Source organism: Chiloscyllium plagiosum, chromosome 10 (assembly GCF_004010195.1).
Source record: "Chiloscyllium plagiosum isolate BGI_BamShark_2017 chromosome 10, ASM401019v2, whole genome shotgun sequence".
Lineage (NCBI taxonomy): Eukaryota > Metazoa > Chordata > Chondrichthyes > Orectolobiformes > Hemiscylliidae > Chiloscyllium > Chiloscyllium plagiosum.
In genome coordinates this window covers 11,949,283-11,966,889 of record NC_057719.1, presented here as the reverse complement: position 1 = coordinate 11,966,889, position 17,607 = coordinate 11,949,283, and the positions used below count along the sequence as shown (strand labels likewise).

Sequence of the window (17,607 nt, the reverse complement as noted above, 5' to 3'; positions counted from 1 at the left end):
TTTGAAGATGAGGCTTTGATCATTGAAGACTCCCATCAGCAGAAATTATTTAATTAAAAGTTTGTGTGTATCTTTAGAATTCTTTACTCTGGAGCAATGTGGATTGTTTATACCTTGGAAGATTGGAGTAAATAGGCTTCTGTTTTCTCAGGGAATCCTGGGATATGGCAACTGAGCAGGAAAATACATTTGAAACCTAAGATCAGCCATGATTGTATTGAGTGTTGGAGCAAACTTGATGGGCTGCATTCTCTATGCCATTTTTATGTTCTTTTCATGTTCATTTGATTACAGAGCATAGTAAAAACATTGTCTCGTGAAACCTTGGTGTATGGTGTCTTTTTGATTGTAGATCTGTGATCATTTGCAGAATCATTTGTGATCATTTGATTCGTGGTGGAGCTAAAGTTAAGGAAAGACAACTTGAGTTAGCTGTGGGGGTTGGGAATATGTTTTTCACAGTAGCATTCAGACTTGCATTCACTATTTGCAGCTGACCTGGAATTGAATGTAATTTGACTGAATTCCAGTACCTTCGAATAATTAGTACTTCAGCATCCATCAAAGTATCATAAAGAAAAGCTTGTCTGAATTTACCAATTTAATTAATGACTCTAAATCCTGTCTCGTGCATATATGTTAATTCATTCACTTTTTCCCCCTTTGTGGTTGGGCTTTTCTCATTATTCTGGTCAGTACTGTCCTGCATTTATACCACATTGCAACAGATTGTCCTCTGTGCCATAGTTTTGAGATCAGAGCTCGAGTAGAAGAGCAATAGGTTATCCACAAACTGTAATAGAGACAGTGAGTCTGCACAGCAGACCCGTATGCAGAGCTCAGTTGTTGAGCTGGTGTGAGAATTGGTTGCGTTCTGATCTGGGAAGTGAGAGAAATGAATATCTGGGCAGTTTGTTCCAGGCTTTGAGCTTGCTATGTAGAGGGGTACAGGATCAGAATAAGATTGAGACAAATACTGTACTTTGTTGGGGAATTCTGGGCATGGATTCACAGTAACTTAATATTCAACATCTAAAATGAATATTCTGTGTAACTGAAGATTAAGACTGTCAGGAACCCAACCAGAATATCATGTTAGACCTGGGATTTGCCGAGAGGGTAGTGCTGCATATATTTTCTGAAATGCAATAACCAGAAGATGTCACACTGAATTTCATACAAGAGTTCAGTAAGTGGCCAAACTGATGCTGTGGTAAAGGGAGTTCTCATACCAGTCGTTGGAAAGGGACAAGATCTGGTTGATAGGATCAACCTCCGAAGAATGAGAGGTCCTGTTCAGAGTATGAAGAGCTAAATTGAGTAAATGATTGTTAATCTGAGTAATTTGCAAACTGGTATCGGGCAAGCAGATTAAAGGGGTAAAGGTATGGCTGAAGGAATGGTGTGGGAAAGGAAAATTTCATTTTCAGTTACTGGTGCCAGTACTGAGATAGAGTACAGCACTTAAACCAGTTGGGTCTTGACTGGGTCGTATTGGCATGGGTTATCAAGGCACTTTATTTACTGAACAAATAAGAGATTGGTTCAGCTGGTACAAAAAAATTCTAAAATAAGTAATTTTTAAATTAACCACCAGTAAAAAGGAAAACTAAATGCCCAAAGAGACTTTGAGATCCACACTCGTGGATCATTAAAATGTCATGAACAGATAAAAGAAATTTATGAAATTCTAGCTTTCAGAGTACAAATGTATGCTGTTCAAAGTCACAGTGCGCATCCAAAGTACTGTATTTAGGAAGGATATGGAGATATGGTGTAAATTTAATAGAATGATATTTTAAGAGTTATACACTCTGAAATTACAAGTAAGTGGTTATTTGATCAAAGTTAAGGTATTTCTAGGGTCTGGTTGGATAAATAGTTGGGAATCTAGGAAGAAGGAACACAGGAACATAGACCTGTGGATTTAATTTTCAGACTTTCAGGAGTGAAGTTAGGAAACACTTGAGAACCAAAGATAATTGAGTTTGTAACTCCCTTCTGAATGGTAGTTTGGTAAATCCATTTTAATTCTGAAGGTGTTTCCTGTTCTTCAGAAATATTGAAAATTGAATGAAGGCAGTTGTATGAAATGAATAAAACTGGAAATGCTTAGGCCGGGAGATAGAAACTGAGTTGACATTTCAAATTAAAATTTCAGATTTCAATTTAATCTTTTATGTATCAATTAATTTCTCTCCTGTGAGAAGGAGAAATATTGGAGCTTTAGAAGATTTTCTATGTTCTGCCATCTTGGATGAGTGATCTTCCTGCTCCCTTTCCCATATCACATTAGTAGACCATAAAGACTCAAGATAGGACCATTAAACTATGTTCTATTTTGTACTCCTCTTCCTACTGTTAGCAATAATTTCATTTTTTTTCTAGTTTGGTACAATATAAAAATGGTTTCAGAGCTTCTCTTTGGAAGCTTTTACATAAAACATTTGTTCTCTAGAACTTGGATTGGTTTAATTTTTTTAATCCCACCAACCTTCTAGTTACAATATGCATTGCCATAGACTCATTCACACAATCAACACACTATATTTGAAGTTGCAGAGTTTTCGGTCACCTGGAGTCTTCAAGGTTGTGTCCTTGACTTTGTTTTTGTTCTGGTGTGTAGATTAGTTTCAATTGAGTAGCTATAACAGGTTTGTGCTTTTTAATTTTTATTACCATTGGCACAGGTTTTGGCCAACACGGCTTTGAGCTCCGTGTTTGTGTTGAACTACGTTGCTGGAGATGAAACAGTAGAAAATATCCTAGAACTTCATTGCATCTTGTGTTTTAATAGTTTGGAGTTCATGGCATGACGACATATCAAATGGTGGATTAGTCTTAAAGGATTGAATAACCTTCAAGAGTCTTCCAGAACCATTCAGATGGAGTGGAAAATATATTCCTTTTTCTGTATTTCTAATAATAACTGATTATTTGGTAATGATTTTATAGTCTTCCTAAGAAAACTGCGACTCTGCTTCCTCTCCACAGATGTTGCCAGAATTGCTGAGTTTTTCCAACAATTTTGTTTCAGTCAGAGTAGCGATTCATGCTGAGAGTCATTTTCACATTTTATTTCTGTTTTCCAACATTGAAGCTTTTTGGCAAAAGAAAGCAGACCATTGGTTTGTGTAGTATTGTAATATTTCATTTTTGGAAGAAAAAGCCTGTGAATATCCACAATGAAAGTCTGAAGTGTATTGCTGAGGGAGGCATATGTAGGGATGCAGTTGCACGTTTATCCAGAATTGTGATAGGTGTATTTTCACGTAATGAACAATGATTTGGCCACAATTCAAGTATAGTTTACTTTTTTGGTGTAACATTGTCTTAGAGATATTAAAGCCATTTGTGTACTACTTAGGATGTCACAATGGATAAACAGTCTTGAGATATTGGAACTGTTACCACTGGATAGATGGTTGTAGCGATTTTTTAAAAATCATGCCAAAAATAGGGAGAGCTCATTACCTTTTTTATAGGATCAACAAATTATCGATCTAAAATTTCAAATGAAGAGATAAGATGGGTAAAACGTGAAAACTATTGGATTTTAAAGGAAATTAACTATTTGAATCTGGGGATGATACTAAAGTGTGGGGTACTAGAAAAGCACAGCTTGTCAGGCAGCATCCAAGGAGCAGGAGAATTGACATTATGAGCATAAGCCCTTCATCAGGAATGAGGTTTGTAGGCTGGGGGTCTGAGAGATAAGTGGGAGGGGCGCGGGTGCGGCTGAGGGCAAGGTAGTTGAGCATGCGATAAGTAGATGAAGTTGAGGGTGGAGCAGCTAGATGGGAAGGAAGATAGATAAGTGGTGCAGGTCAAGCGGGTGGTCTGAGTTGAAAGGTTGGATCTGGGATAAGGTGAGGGGAGCGGAAATGAGAAAACGAATGAAATCCACATTGGTCCCGTGTGGTTGGAGGGTCCCAAGGAGGAAGATGAGGCATATGACACTAAATAATAAATGGTTTGCATTGGTAATGAGAACTTAGGGTGCAAAGTTAATTCTGTTAATTTGTGCATTTTCTTTAAAACACAAGATGGTTCTAGAATATTGCAAACCTTTGATTAAATATATAAGACTATGTATCTTTATTAATAATCACGTCGCCAAATTTTAAGCAATTTACGGGCCAATTCCAAATCAAACAAATTTTAAAGATTTTTCTGAAGTAAAAATAAGTTGACCACAAAGAAAAGTGAGTGTAAATTGTATTATAGATGTTGATGCCGAAAATGTTAACTTCGGGTATGTTCGCATCAGACAATGATGATTTTTTTTGCCCATTTCCAGTCAGGGTTTCTATGCATTCCTGCATCTGCATTTGTAATGAAAATGTATGCTCTAATTGGTCTCCTGATAATGGGATTACGACAATGCTATCACTATCAGACTATTTTTACAGCATGGTTTTTTACTTCAGTAGTTTCCATTCTAAATGTGGACCAAATGACTTACAATGGGAAAATGTGAGACTTCAAAATGAGAATTGAATTACATCTGTTTCCCCCAATCCTTAGACTGCATTTGGTGTTGACTATCCTTGCAGAGGCATTCAACTGTTTTTAAACCCTTAAGTTCGTTATGTAATGCGTGGGTTAAGTTATGCTTCATTTTGTGTTAAATGACTTGAGGATTTTGTTTTGTGTTTTGTATTTTGTGAATTAATTATTTTATTGAATTATTCTTTATGTACTCAATGTCTGTAACTAGATAATTCAGTGACTATGCTCAAATCATAATTCATCATTTTCCCTACTCATCCTTTTAAGGCTATGTTGTTCCCTATTCAAAATAGGCATAAATCTCTTTTCTATCTCTGGCCATGAATTTAAAACTTAAAAACTGAAAGACCTGCAGTTGTTGTTGTAAATCAGAAACAAAAATAGAAACTGCTGAAAAAACTGGTAGCATCTGTGGAGGGAAATCAGTGTTAATGTTTAGGGTTGACTGACCCTTCCTCTGATTGCAAGGGTCATTGGACCTGAAACGTTAACTCAGGTTTCTTCCTGCAGATTCTGCCAAACCTGCTGAGCTTTTCCAGCAGTTTGTTTTTGTTTTCAGAATTTAAAAACTTAACCTAAGCTTGTGCTTTTTTTTTTTAAAAGTTTTGTACAAAAAGAAACTGTAGTTTTAAGAGAAAATTAACTGGATTTCAATAGGCAAAAGAGCTGAGCAATTACATTGTAAGTTATGCACACATTGTTTTTGATCAGATAACTTTGAGGTCTTCATTTGGGTCCCATTTTGTTATTAAGCTGTCTCCCTCGATGTCAGGTTTACAGTAGATGAGTATAAACTTTTATAATTTGTAAAGAGATCCGAAGTATGCTGATAAGTAAATTGTAGGACTACCAGAAAAGGGAGGCAGAATTGGATGAATTACTATGGCAAAAAGTTGGCATAGACTTGCATTCAATGGCCAAGTCATTTACTGCATCCATTTTCTGATTCATCTTTCCTAATCCCTCTACCACCTCCATAAGTGATGGGACTAACCTATACCATTTTGGTCTTCAGTTTTTGTTTCTCCTCCTACTTAGTGATATCATTCCAGTCTATTCAATTTGTTATGCTATCAACTTGTAATTCAAGGTGCCTTCTAGACATAAGAATTGCCTTTTGATTTTAAAGAATTCCACATTAGACCTATGTTCATTGCGAACAAGTCATATATGATGACTGATACAGCTAATTGCATGTTTGAATATGTAAGAGTAATTGTCATTAACAGGATATGTACTTTAACTTCTTTGCATTTGGAAGTGATAAATTGCAAATTGGCGTGAGTGTTTTTTCATTGTGCTTTACGTCTTTGGTTGCTACTTATTGATATTTTCACTGATGAAATAATGCCCAACATGGGTGAAAATTTCAGACCTCAATACCAAGAAAACAACATTTGTAAGGGTATGCTGACATTATGGTCAGCTTCATCAGTCTGAAAAACTGCCAGCAGCAATCCCAACCAATAATGAGCAATTTCAATGAGCATGCATACCACAGGACAGATTGCATTCACCTGTACTTTAGATGGAGCATAAGAGCAAGGGCACATCTTGAGTCAACATTCTCAGCAACCTCTGAAGTTAAAGTATTCTGTACAACTCCGGACAGAAATCCCAAAACTGCTGTAAGATCTATCCGATTAAATTCTTGGCAAAGTGTCCAAACTCGACACAACTGTGCTATATTTAAAGTTGAATCATGTTTACTTGTGTTTTCTACTCCAGTTAGTATACATGGCAAAAGTGGTGCCACTGCAGCCCTTACTGTGGCTAGTTAACAGTTTAGTATTAAACAACAGACTTAGGCCACATGTCTCAAAGCCATCACCTTCAGACTTTTCTGTTGTAGGATATAGGCAAAATGCCAGACTAAGTGATGTGCAAGTGGGGGAGCGAAGAGGGCTCACAGGCATGTGGATCACTAATTTTAATCCATTGCATTTTATTACCTGAATTTCTCAAGTTATTGATCAGTGTTGACTATTTGTAAAATCTGTATGGATTGCATTTTTAAAATAAACACACTTTTTTAATTGAAGTGACTCACTCTATTTGTTGATGCTACTTGTAAGAAATGGGCACTTGTGACTGGTTAGGAGCCAAATTCTGTGAAGCTAACATTCGAATTAGTAATGGAGTTAAGGGGATGCATCTATGATCACTTGCGTGTACATATGTGATACGTAGCATGAGATCTCAAATATGCATTGGTTTTAATTTTCCGAAACTCCATAAACTTGATAAAGGTCTCATCAGATTAGAAAATAGTTTATATGACAACTCTATTCAAGAAAAGGGGAGCACAGAAAGCAGGAGATTACAAGCTAATTATCTTATAATCCATATATGAACTGCTGGAATCTCATTGTTAGGGAGGTTATAGCAGGTCACTTGGAAAATCTTAACAGTCAGAGCCAACATGGTTTTGTGAAAAATCTAAATAATTGGATCTTTTCTCATTGTTACTTCCTCAATGTAGATAAAAGGGAGCCTGTGGATGTACATGGATTTAATTAAGATATTTGAAAATGTGCCACTTCAAAGGTACATAAAATAAGAACTCATCATTAAGCAGAAATGTAATAGCGTGACTAGAGGATTGTTTACTACAAAACAGGCATAAATGTGTCATTTTCCTGGGTGGGTGGAGTGCCACAGGTCGGTGCTGGGGCCTCAACTAATGAAAATTCTATCAATGACATAAGACAAAGTATAATAAATATGTGGCTAACTTTTTAATGGGAAGTAGATAACAATCGAAGGGTATGTTCTGAGAATGTAAAGTAACCTGTAGAGGGAAATGAATAGATTAACTAAGTGGCCAAAATTGGCAGTGTGAAAATGTGGAGACCAATTCTCTTTGGCAGGGAGAATAGGACAGCAGCACATATAAATTAAGTGATTGCAAACTTGAGGCAGAGAGGGATCTGAGTGTCCTGGTATATGAAACATAAAATATTTGCAAATAGAGCAAATGATCACAAAGGTAAATGGAATGTTTATTGCAAGAGGAATGGAATGTATAGTTTTGTCTACAGTTAAGATATTGGATGGAATAACATTTGGACTACTGTGTTCAGTTTTGCTTTCCTAATAAAGCAAGAAAGCGCATACGTGCATTAGAAGCAGTTCAAAGAAGGTTCACTTAACTGATGCCCGGATGGGGATGTTGAGGAAAGATTTGACAGGCTTGGCCTGTATCCATTAGAGTTTAGAAGAATCAGATGTGATCTTAGTAAGACAAACAGGATCCTAATGCTGAAAGGATGTTTCTCCCTTGTGGGAGAGTATAGAACAAGGGAAATATCTTTAAACATGAGATGGAGATGAGATGGCATTTATTTCTGAGTTTTGAGAATTTTTGTAGCTTCCTCCAAAACCAACAGTGATAGTCACTGACTACCTTTAAGGTGGAAGTCAACTCTTGAGGAACAGGGGTTTAAGGGCAGATGGGAATGTGCAGTTAAGATCGCAATAGAATCACCATGACCTTATTGAACAGTGAGGAGGCTCAATGGCTGGCTGACCCATTCCTGAACCTCATCTAAACGATGTCAGCTATATGTAGCCTTGCCATCAGATTTTTTTTTTCCTTGTATTGCTCATGTTGAAGGATTTGCTAAGATGTACTGTGCAGAAGGCGATTGGAAATCTTGCTCAGATATTTTAAGTCTCCAACAACTTTTGCCTTCTCTGGCCTCATGAAAACACTGCTCTCGTTCCATCCAAGTACACAGTCCCATGAGTAGCGTAGAACCTGTTGGTACGATTTCTTGGAGGTTTTGTTAAAGGCATTTTCAAGTGCAGCTAAATAACATGCATCTAACATTAATTGACTCTTAATATATTTCATGATACTTATGCACCTACTTGGACTTGATTGTTTTCAGTCCACAGTCTATCAAATTTTCCAATTGCCAAAAATCTTAAGATAATGGCATTCCCTATGGAATTACGATACTGCATAAACCAGAATTGATGTATAATTGAGCCATCAAATACAGATGAGTTTCAGCTCTGAAACTAATTCAAGTTGATTGAAGGTATGTCGGCTAGAAGCAAGATCAATTTCCATTTACTTTCAAAACAAAAAAACTTGAGCAAATATTTCACAGCAAGTTTGAAGTACTGTTTTGTCAACCGAATGCACAAAGTAATTTATTTCCTCCCTTTCAAAGGCATTACATTGTGCTGCTAGCAAGTGCCCCAACGGAAAAACAGCACTTAGAGTGGTAAGTTCTGGAGCCTGTTGCAAAAAGCATTTCCAGTTATTTGGATTGTTATTGTATATGGATCCCCAGTTCATATGAAAAGGACTTTTAATATGTTAATTTGGCACTTTCTTAATTATAGCTTATTTACAAAATTTCTGGATGTGTTGTAATAATCCTTGTTTCATAGCTGCAACAGTGGAATACCTGTTGGCATACGCCTGGTCACATTTGAAATTTTCATGTGAAATAACCACTAATGTGACATACCAAGTGGTTATTAGCACCTCTTGAATCATGTGCCTGTGTAATTCAGGCAGGTGGAAAAGAGTGAACATCAACAATAACTTGTGGAATGCATTTGCTTGTGTTCCTTGGTGAGCATGGCTTTTTTTAAATGAACTATGGTCCATGCTGAGAATAATGCAGTCAAAAATTAGTAGCTGACAAAGAATAAAAGCTGTTTGCAAAATAATGGGAAAATGTTGGTTTGTTTAGCTATCTCTGCGGAGGAGAAAGTGAGGTCTGCAGACGCTGGAGATCAAAGCTGAAACTTTATTGCTGGAACAGCACAGCAGGTCAGGCAGCATCTAGGGAACAGAAGATTCGACGTTTCGGGCACATGCCTGAATAAAGTTTCAGCTAGCTATCTCTGCCCCTTGTATTATAGAGAAAAGGGTTGTGTCAGTGTAATTCAGTAAAAGTGTGTTTAAACCACATTTAAAACTTCAGTACAGCAACGTAAGCTAACGTGTTGAAGGAGAACTACATTATTTATGATGAAACAAAAATCAGCATCCCCCATCCGGGGTACTGTTTGCAGATGAGTAGGGAGCTTTTCTAATGTCCTCATGAATATACCACCCTTTACCACTGCTGTCAAAATCAGGCCAATTGTTTTGATCTCCTTTTGAGATCTCTTAGCTATCAATTGCTTCGTTCGTCTACGGAAGTTACTGCATTTTGAAGTAACTGATTTGGAGGGGTTGAATTGTTTAAACCAGTGTGGAAATGCAAGCTTGTTTTACATGTAAAATTGCATTTACTCATCTGGATGTATTACTCGATCCTAGAATGCTAACATTGTTTAATACTTCGATGGAAACTGGTTTTATGTTGAGCTTTGACAAAATGCAGTGCCATACGTAGCTTGCTGGAGCTCCTGATCTTCACTCAGTAACAGTTGTTTTTGTTTAGGGTGGGCTTGGTGGAATCCAAAATCCGAATCCTTATTAGCAGCTTAGAAAAGAATGAGTTCATTACTCTGGCTCACGTTAATCCACAGTCATTCCCAGCTCCCAAAGACAATCCTGATAAGTAAGTAATGTGTTTTGGCCTTTTTGAGGCTTATGGTTTTGTTTGTTTAAAATTATTGTACATGAGAATAAAAATGAAAGATTGAATGCTTACGTGTTAAATGTTAGGTTCCTCTTGAGAGGTTTGCCATGCTTTGCAACATAAATACTGTTTAAAATTAAAAGGAATCTCATGCTGTACTTTCTATTTCAGGGATGAATTCAGCACAATGTGGGTCATTGGAATAGTTTTTAAGAAAGTGGAAAACGCTGAGAATCTGAGTGTTGACCTCACTTATGACATTCAGTCATTCACAGATACTGGTGAGAGGTGTTTGTAGTCTTATGAATGCTGCAATTGTTAATGTGCTATAAATTCATAAATTTCCAGAATTTAATATTATAAATACCAGAATTATGGGTGGCATGGTAGCTCAGTGGCTAGTACTGTTGCTTCACAGCATCTGGGACCCAGGTTCATTTCTAACTTTGGGTGACTGTCTACGTGGAGTTTGTACATTCTCCTCATTGTCTGTATTGATTTCCTCCAGGTGCTCTGGTTTCCTCCCACAGTCCAAAGATGTGCAGGGTTGGTGGATCGATAGTGGTAAATTTGTCCAGGGATGTGGAGTGGAGGTTAGATTAGCAGTGGTAAATGCAGGGTTACGGGATAGGGTCTGGGGCTGGGTTTGGGTGGGATGCTGTTTTGAGGGGTTTGTGTGAACGTGATGGCATGAATGGCCTCTTTTTCATAAGGTCTTTATGAGCCTTATCAAATGTTTCATTTAAGAAATCTATACATATATGCATTGTGGGGAAGTTGAATTATTGCTCAGCAGTTTTATTTATTGATGTTTTTGCAGAATTTAGTAACTTACTGATCCATCAAGCTATTAAGACACATGATATGTTGGCGTTTATTGCGCATGGTTTTGTGAATATGAATAAACAGTATTTGAATCTTGTTGAGACTGCACCTGGATTATGGAGTGCTGTTCTGGCCACCTTATGCAAGGAAGGGCATAACTGCCATTCAGTGAAACTGGTTCACAAATCTATTTGATGGGATGGTGGAAATTCTTTTGAGGAGTAATTGAGGAAACTAGCCTGTACTCACTAGGGTTTAGAAGAATGAGAGGTCATTGTGTTGAAACTTACAAAATGCTTACAGGGCTGTGGGTTTAGAACCAGGAAACAGTCTGAGCAAGTTGTTTAGGACTGAGGATTTTTTTCAGTCGTGAATCTTTTGAATTTGCCATTCTCAGAGGTTTTACTCTGTGTTTAAGATGCATCAGTAGGTTTCTAGATATAGCATAATGGAATGTGAGGCTAGTACAGGTAAATGGGAGATGGTCAGTCATGATCCTAATTGGCAAAGTGGATTTAAATGTTTGAATGCACACTATTCCCATGTTCATATTCTGTCTCTGCTCTTGATGGGGAAGGGCTCATAACTAGGGTCTCGCCTGGCTCTAGGTACCTTTCCAATAAAGCCAGCTGTTTTTTTTTAAAAGATTGTGGAGAAAGCTTAGGGTGGCCTTTGAGCATTCTATCCAGCACAGGATCCATAAGGCAATTAAAGTCCCGTTCTTCTCCCCCCCCCCCCCCCCAATAATAATAAGCCACAATGCAAAGGCCATCAGCTTGTGCATCAGTCAAAAACTTAGTGGTTGGGCCGGAGAACAATAGACATTCAAAATACCATATTCCTCGCCATGTGTTAGGGCCTGAAGGATAACAAACCGACCTTATTCATCTTTAACACAACCTATTAAATTTAAAGGAAAGATTCTTATGGAGTCACCCCCCTGCTCTTAGTGTTAAAGGACAAGAAAAACATCCGATCAAACCTGCCCTGCTGTAGTTTCGTGTTCCTTGTCATTAAGCAGAGTCTTCTGCAACATGGCAACATCCACCCCCTCCTTTTTAAGGCTCAACAACACATTTTACCTTTTAACTGGCAAATGGATCCCTCTAATATTCCAGGTGTACCATTTAAGAGCACTGCTAGCCATGATCCTTTGCAACTGCCTTTTGATCTGATGAAAGGAAGAATTCTATTTTCAGCACACTGGGCATATTCAAAAGAAGACTTGTGGAGTCTATTTGCGAGAAACCAAAACACTAAACTAACTACAAAACACAAAAGGCACTTAATGAGGGAATCTACCTCCTGCCCATAGAGGGCACTTGTACCTCCCATGCACACCTCCGTTCCCCTTTACAGCTCGAGCCACACCCCAGACTTGAGCAAGAGAAGGGAACAGACAAAATAATGAGCACTGTGTCCACCCCCAACTATATTCCAACACCAATCCTAATTGGAGGAAAAAAATACACCAACAGCAGCTTCTTTAAGGAAAGGGTAACATTACAAGAAACCTAGCAAGAGAAAAAAAAACATTATTGTCCAGGATATAAATCCATCCAAATTATTCTAGTGTCACAGAAATCTTTCACTTGTTCTGAGGAATCAGATGACAGCGCCATCTCCTCATGAGTAATACAAAGCACTGCTGGATATCTCATTGAATATTGAATACCAAGGTCCCTTAATTTTTTTCGATTTCCTTTTGCTGATCACCGCCGCAGATTAGTCTTAGAGGAACTTTATCTTAGTTCCTTGATATGTTGAATCTTTCTGTGGATCTTTCCACATCCTTCTAGAAGATTCCAGGATCCTCTGCTTGTCTATGCAACTTTGAAATCGTACCAGGACCAGGCGGAGGTGCTGATCCAGACTGGATCTGCGCACTGCAACCCAGTGAACTCTGTCAACCTTCGCTTGGTCCACCTCGGTATATCAGCCAAGGAACTGTGGCAGCCAGTCTTCAAAAAAGCTTGCTAGCTGCCTACCTTCCACTCCCTCCTGCAGCCCAGCGACCTGGATATTTTCCCTCCTACCTCGATTTTCCAGGTCATCGACCTATTTAGAGAAGGCCTGGGCCTGGATCAGTCCCACCGAGGACTCTACCTTGGTCTCTGAAGCTGCAGTCCACTGCTCAACCTCTTCAACTCGCTTCCTGAACCTTTCCAACTCCTCGTGCTTTTGTAGCGTGACCAAAACCAGTTCCAGCAGTATGATTGTCTTCCATCAACTCCTCGATCATCCCTCTGATCGCCACAAGTTCTTCAGTGACTATCTGCTGCGTAGGTTCCTCTTTCTCTGCTGCCGAGGGAGCGGCAGCTGCATCCTTAGTCACGGGCACATCCGCGCCGGTGTGTGTTGGGGCTTGGCTTTCCTTTCATCATCCTCGCTTGCTCAAAAAGAATTTACAAGTAGAACCTTGACTATTCAAATATCAACCATCCGAATTCCGGACCATTCGAACATCCAGACATCAACCATCCGAATTATATGTTGATATGTTTATCTGTGGTAAGCATCAGACAGCACAGAGGTCTTTTGGCCCATCGAGTCTATTCTACAATTCAAAAAATACACTATTATGAAAATGAGTCCCATTTTCTCTCACTAGGCTCATAACAAGTCTTCATTGAAGCACTTTTAAAAGCTAAGATTATCAACCTCAACTACCCTCCTAGGCAGTGCATTCCAGGCCCGTCTCTTTTAAAAAGAACTTTTTCCTCAACTCCCCTCTCAGCCTTCTCCCTTACATTTTAAAACTATGCTCTTTATAATTGATCCAGCAACTAAGAGGAACAACTACTTTCTGTTCACGTCTGTCATCTTATATGCCTCTATCAGGTCCCCCTCTACCTTCTCTGCTGCAAAGAAACAACTTGAGTTTATCTTTATTGTTGAAATGCTCCATCCCAGGCAACCCCCTGGTGAATTTCCTCTGCACCCCTCCAGTGCAATTATATCCACGCTGTAGTGTGGTGACCAGAACTGTACAAGGTAATCCAATGTGGCCTAACCAAAGTTTTGTACAGCTCCAACATGACAGAATCTAATGACTTGTAATAAACGTTCATGCTAAGTACAGAAACTTAGTCTGTTTTATTATCCTGAGTGAAATGGGGATTTTGTGTATTTGAATTAAAACTTCTAAAGTTTTTGTGACAGCCTGGGTTGACGTCCATTATGTTATGCCAATGCGACATAACAATGGCTATCATGGTTTTTGTCTCTGTTTCATGTTAATAGCACAGGAGCCCAAATATTCATGAGCACATGTAAGCCTATTTAAGATGCTGCATGCAGAGAAATTCGCAGTACCATGTGTTTAAAATGTCATTTCCTGCTAAACACAGTTAAGTGGATATAATGATCTCAATGATGCCTGAATATTTGTCAACTAAGCTCCATTTTCTGTGGTGATGGTTCCTATACTTTCCTATTTGCCTTTTGAACAGTGAAGAGAAAAATCATGCTTTTGGTACTTCGTAGGAACCTTGGACAAAGATGAGACCTTTTGATCAGTGTTAATTGTAAAATAATCTAGTAGCAGAAAATTAATATCACTTACCATTACAGTTTATAGACAAGCAATGAACAGCAAAATGTTTGAAGCAGATATGAGGATTGCAGCAATGCACGTGAAAAGGAAACAGCTCCATCTGCTTCTACCGAGTTATGTCCAGCAAAGAAAGAAAAAGGTAACCTATCATGTAATCTATTATTTTGAAATTGAACTGGTCTGTAAATTGAGTAATTTGACTCCCTTGTCTGTTAGTTAGGAAAAAGCATCTGCTAAATTAGTGCACATGTTAAAGAACAAATAATAATGAGGTAAATTAAATCTTTGGCCGGGGTTGCGTTATCAGCTCTCATATTCTATCATCTTTTGTAAATAGTGTTTTTGTTCAACTGCAATAATAATTAGATTTTATTTCTGTCTATTGATATACTTATTACCTGTAGTTCTGCTGTGGAAACGATTCTATTTTAATTGATCATTTGATAATTATTAGAAGTTATAGTGTATTTTTGTTTCTGTTGTCTATCAAGCCACTGGCCAGTTAGTATATACTCTTTTGGTGTTTTATGATCATTATAATTATGAGCAGGATTAAGATTTATTTAAGTATCTAACAGGAGGATATGTTAAATTCTCTACATTGATGGAATTTAATGTTGCATTATCAGGCTCCACTGGAGCACTGATTCTTCCTTACAGTGAAAGAGGAAAAAGTGTGCAGAGATGATTAGGGATATAAAAAGAAAACTTTCAGTTGCAAATTGAAAGTATCAAGGAATTTGCTGCCCCATAAGTCTCAACACTTGGAGGAATAGAGTTTCCCAGATATTGCACCAAATTTTATGATACAATTTTGATTGTAAAGCAGCCATATCCCTTGCCTTATTATGAATCATTGGATGTATGGTTATATTCTTATAGTCTTGGCTAAGATTATGATACTAGTCAAATAAAACAGATTTCAAGTTGGTCGTCTTGTTGTAAGAAGATCTGGCTTATGGTTTAGTTTCTCTTTAATTTGTTTTTAATTTATATATCGCGCCAGATAATTCTATCACTTTTGAAAGGGCAGTTGATGTGTTGGTAAAGCCAAGTCTTATCAAACTTAATTCTCTTCTTTACATTGGTTTTTTTTACCACTATTAATGTAGTGTTTCACAAAATGTACCAAAAAATGCAGATTCTGAATTTGCTGTCTAACTTTGCCACAACTTTTTTTTTTCATCCAAAGCATTCATTGGAGGGGAGCAAAGCCAACTGTGACGATGAAAATAGCATGGAGGCTTCTCTGGACAGTGACCACAGCCTGCTAGTGCCTTCTAGTCCACTACAGAATGCCAGCAGCCCACAGAGGTAACATAGAAGTTGTTTTCTGCATTTGTTTTTTAACAAAAGTTTCATTGTAAATCTGTTGTCTTGGCGTCATATCCGGAATATGGCTTTGGAATTTAAAATAGACAGGCAGGAAGCTGGAAGAACATAGCAAGCCAGGTAACATCAGCAAATGATGGCGAAGCCGCTGGTGAAGATCTTTGCTTCCTCGCTCTCCATGGGGGTCGTACCGGAGGATTGGAGAGAGGCGAATGTTGTTCCTCTTTGTAGAAGGGTAATAAGGAAATCCCTGGCAATTACACACCAGTCAGTCTTACATCTTGGTCAGCAAGATTTTGTCAAGAATTGAGGGATAGGATTCATGACTATTTGGAAAAGCATAGCGTGATTAAAGGCGGTCAGCCTGACTTTGTGAGGAGCGGGTCATGCCTCACGAATCTTATTGAGTTCTTTGAGGCGGTGACTAGACAGGTTGACTAAGGTCGAGCAATGGATGTGGTGTATATGGACTTAAGCAAGGCATTTGATAAGGTTCCCCATGGTAGCTTATTCATATAGGAGAAAGTGAGGACTGCAGATGCTGGAGATCAGAGCTGAAAATGTGTTGCTGGAAACATGCAGCAGGTCAGGCAGCATCCAAGGAGCAGGAGAATCGACATTTCGGGCATGAGCCCTCCTTCAGGCTGAATATAAGATTAAAGGCAGGATTCTTGGCAGTGTGGAGGAACAGCAGGATCTTGATGTTAAAGTGCATAGCTCTCTCAAAGTTGCCACCTAAGTGGATAGGGTTGTTAAGAAAGTATATGGTGTTTTGGCTTTCATTAAGAGGGGGATCGAGTTTAAGAGCCATGAGGTTTGCTGCAGAGGAAGAGTAGTGATCTGATCGAGGTGTACAAGGTAATGAGGGGCATAGGTAGAGTCGATAGCCAGAGACTTTTCCCAAGGGTAGAATGACTGCCATGAGGTGTCATAGTTTTTAAGTTATGAGGAGGAAGGTGTGGAGGAGATGGCAGAGGTGGGTTCTTAACGTAGAGTTGTGAACTCATGGAATGCGTTGCCAGCGGTGGTGGTGGAGACAGTCATTAGAGACGTGTGATTGCTGGGCATGCAAATGGACAGCAGTGAATTGAGGGGTGTGTAGATTAGGTTATTTTATTTTAGGTTAAGATTAATCCTTGGCACAACAGCATGGGCTGAAGGGCCTGTTCTGTGCTGTACTTTTCTATGTTCTATGAGATGAAGTCGTTGTTTTGAGTGTAACCCTTCATCAGGACAGCAGTCATGAAGAAGTGTTCCACCCGAAACTTTGACTTCTCCACCTTCAGATGCTGCCTGGCTTGCTGTGTTCTTCTAGCCTCCTGTCTGTCTATTTTAGATTCCAGCATCTGCAGTTTTTTTGTCTCTTGGAATTTAAAATAGCATAATTTGAAAAAGAATGGAAATTGATGGGGGGTTTGTGGTGGAATAAACTCCAGTGAATTTACAACCTGTTAGTCTTCATAGGTAAACTAATGTGCATGTGATCTCATCTATGGCAACTTTTCATCTTGAAAGTGATGGTTTGACTTATATAGTCAAATGTGTTAAGCATTACCTGCTGTGCAACCCTACTCTGGCGTGGCAGTCTCTCAACATTAATTGAAATGGAAGATTGTGGGATGAGAAGGTGCACAATTTTGGCCTCTGTTTGCTCAGAACCCTCCTCTTTAGTTTGTCTCTGCCTGTTTCTTCCAAAGTTGTTCTGAACAGTCAGCTTTCTAGAGGTGATGGCTGGCAGCTAAAGTCTCCCAATTGTCAATGTCCACAATCGTTGCTTACAACTGTCCTTGTCGCACAGATAAGGACATCCAGAAGGTTGTGACCCCCTGG

At 38.6% G+C, this 17,607-nt stretch overlaps 1 protein-coding gene across 6 annotated transcripts in view; it reads left to right on the top strand.

Moving 5' to 3' along the window:
- LOC122553376 (poly(A) polymerase type 3) overlaps positions 1-17,607 on the top strand; it is a 102,453-nt gene that overhangs the window by 63,242 nt on the left and 21,604 nt on the right. For all 6 annotated transcript variants that reach the window (XM_043697047.1, XM_043697046.1, XM_043697050.1 and 3 more), the window contains 5 exons: positions 8,694-8,747; positions 9,924-10,043; positions 10,236-10,345; positions 14,463-14,584; positions 15,638-15,759. In XM_043697047.1, coding sequence (XP_043552982.1) covers positions 8,694-8,747; positions 9,924-10,043; positions 10,236-10,345; positions 14,463-14,584; positions 15,638-15,759 — 528 coding nt within the window. The remainder of the gene's footprint in view (positions 1-8,693; positions 8,748-9,923; positions 10,044-10,235; positions 10,346-14,462; positions 14,585-15,637; positions 15,760-17,607) is intronic.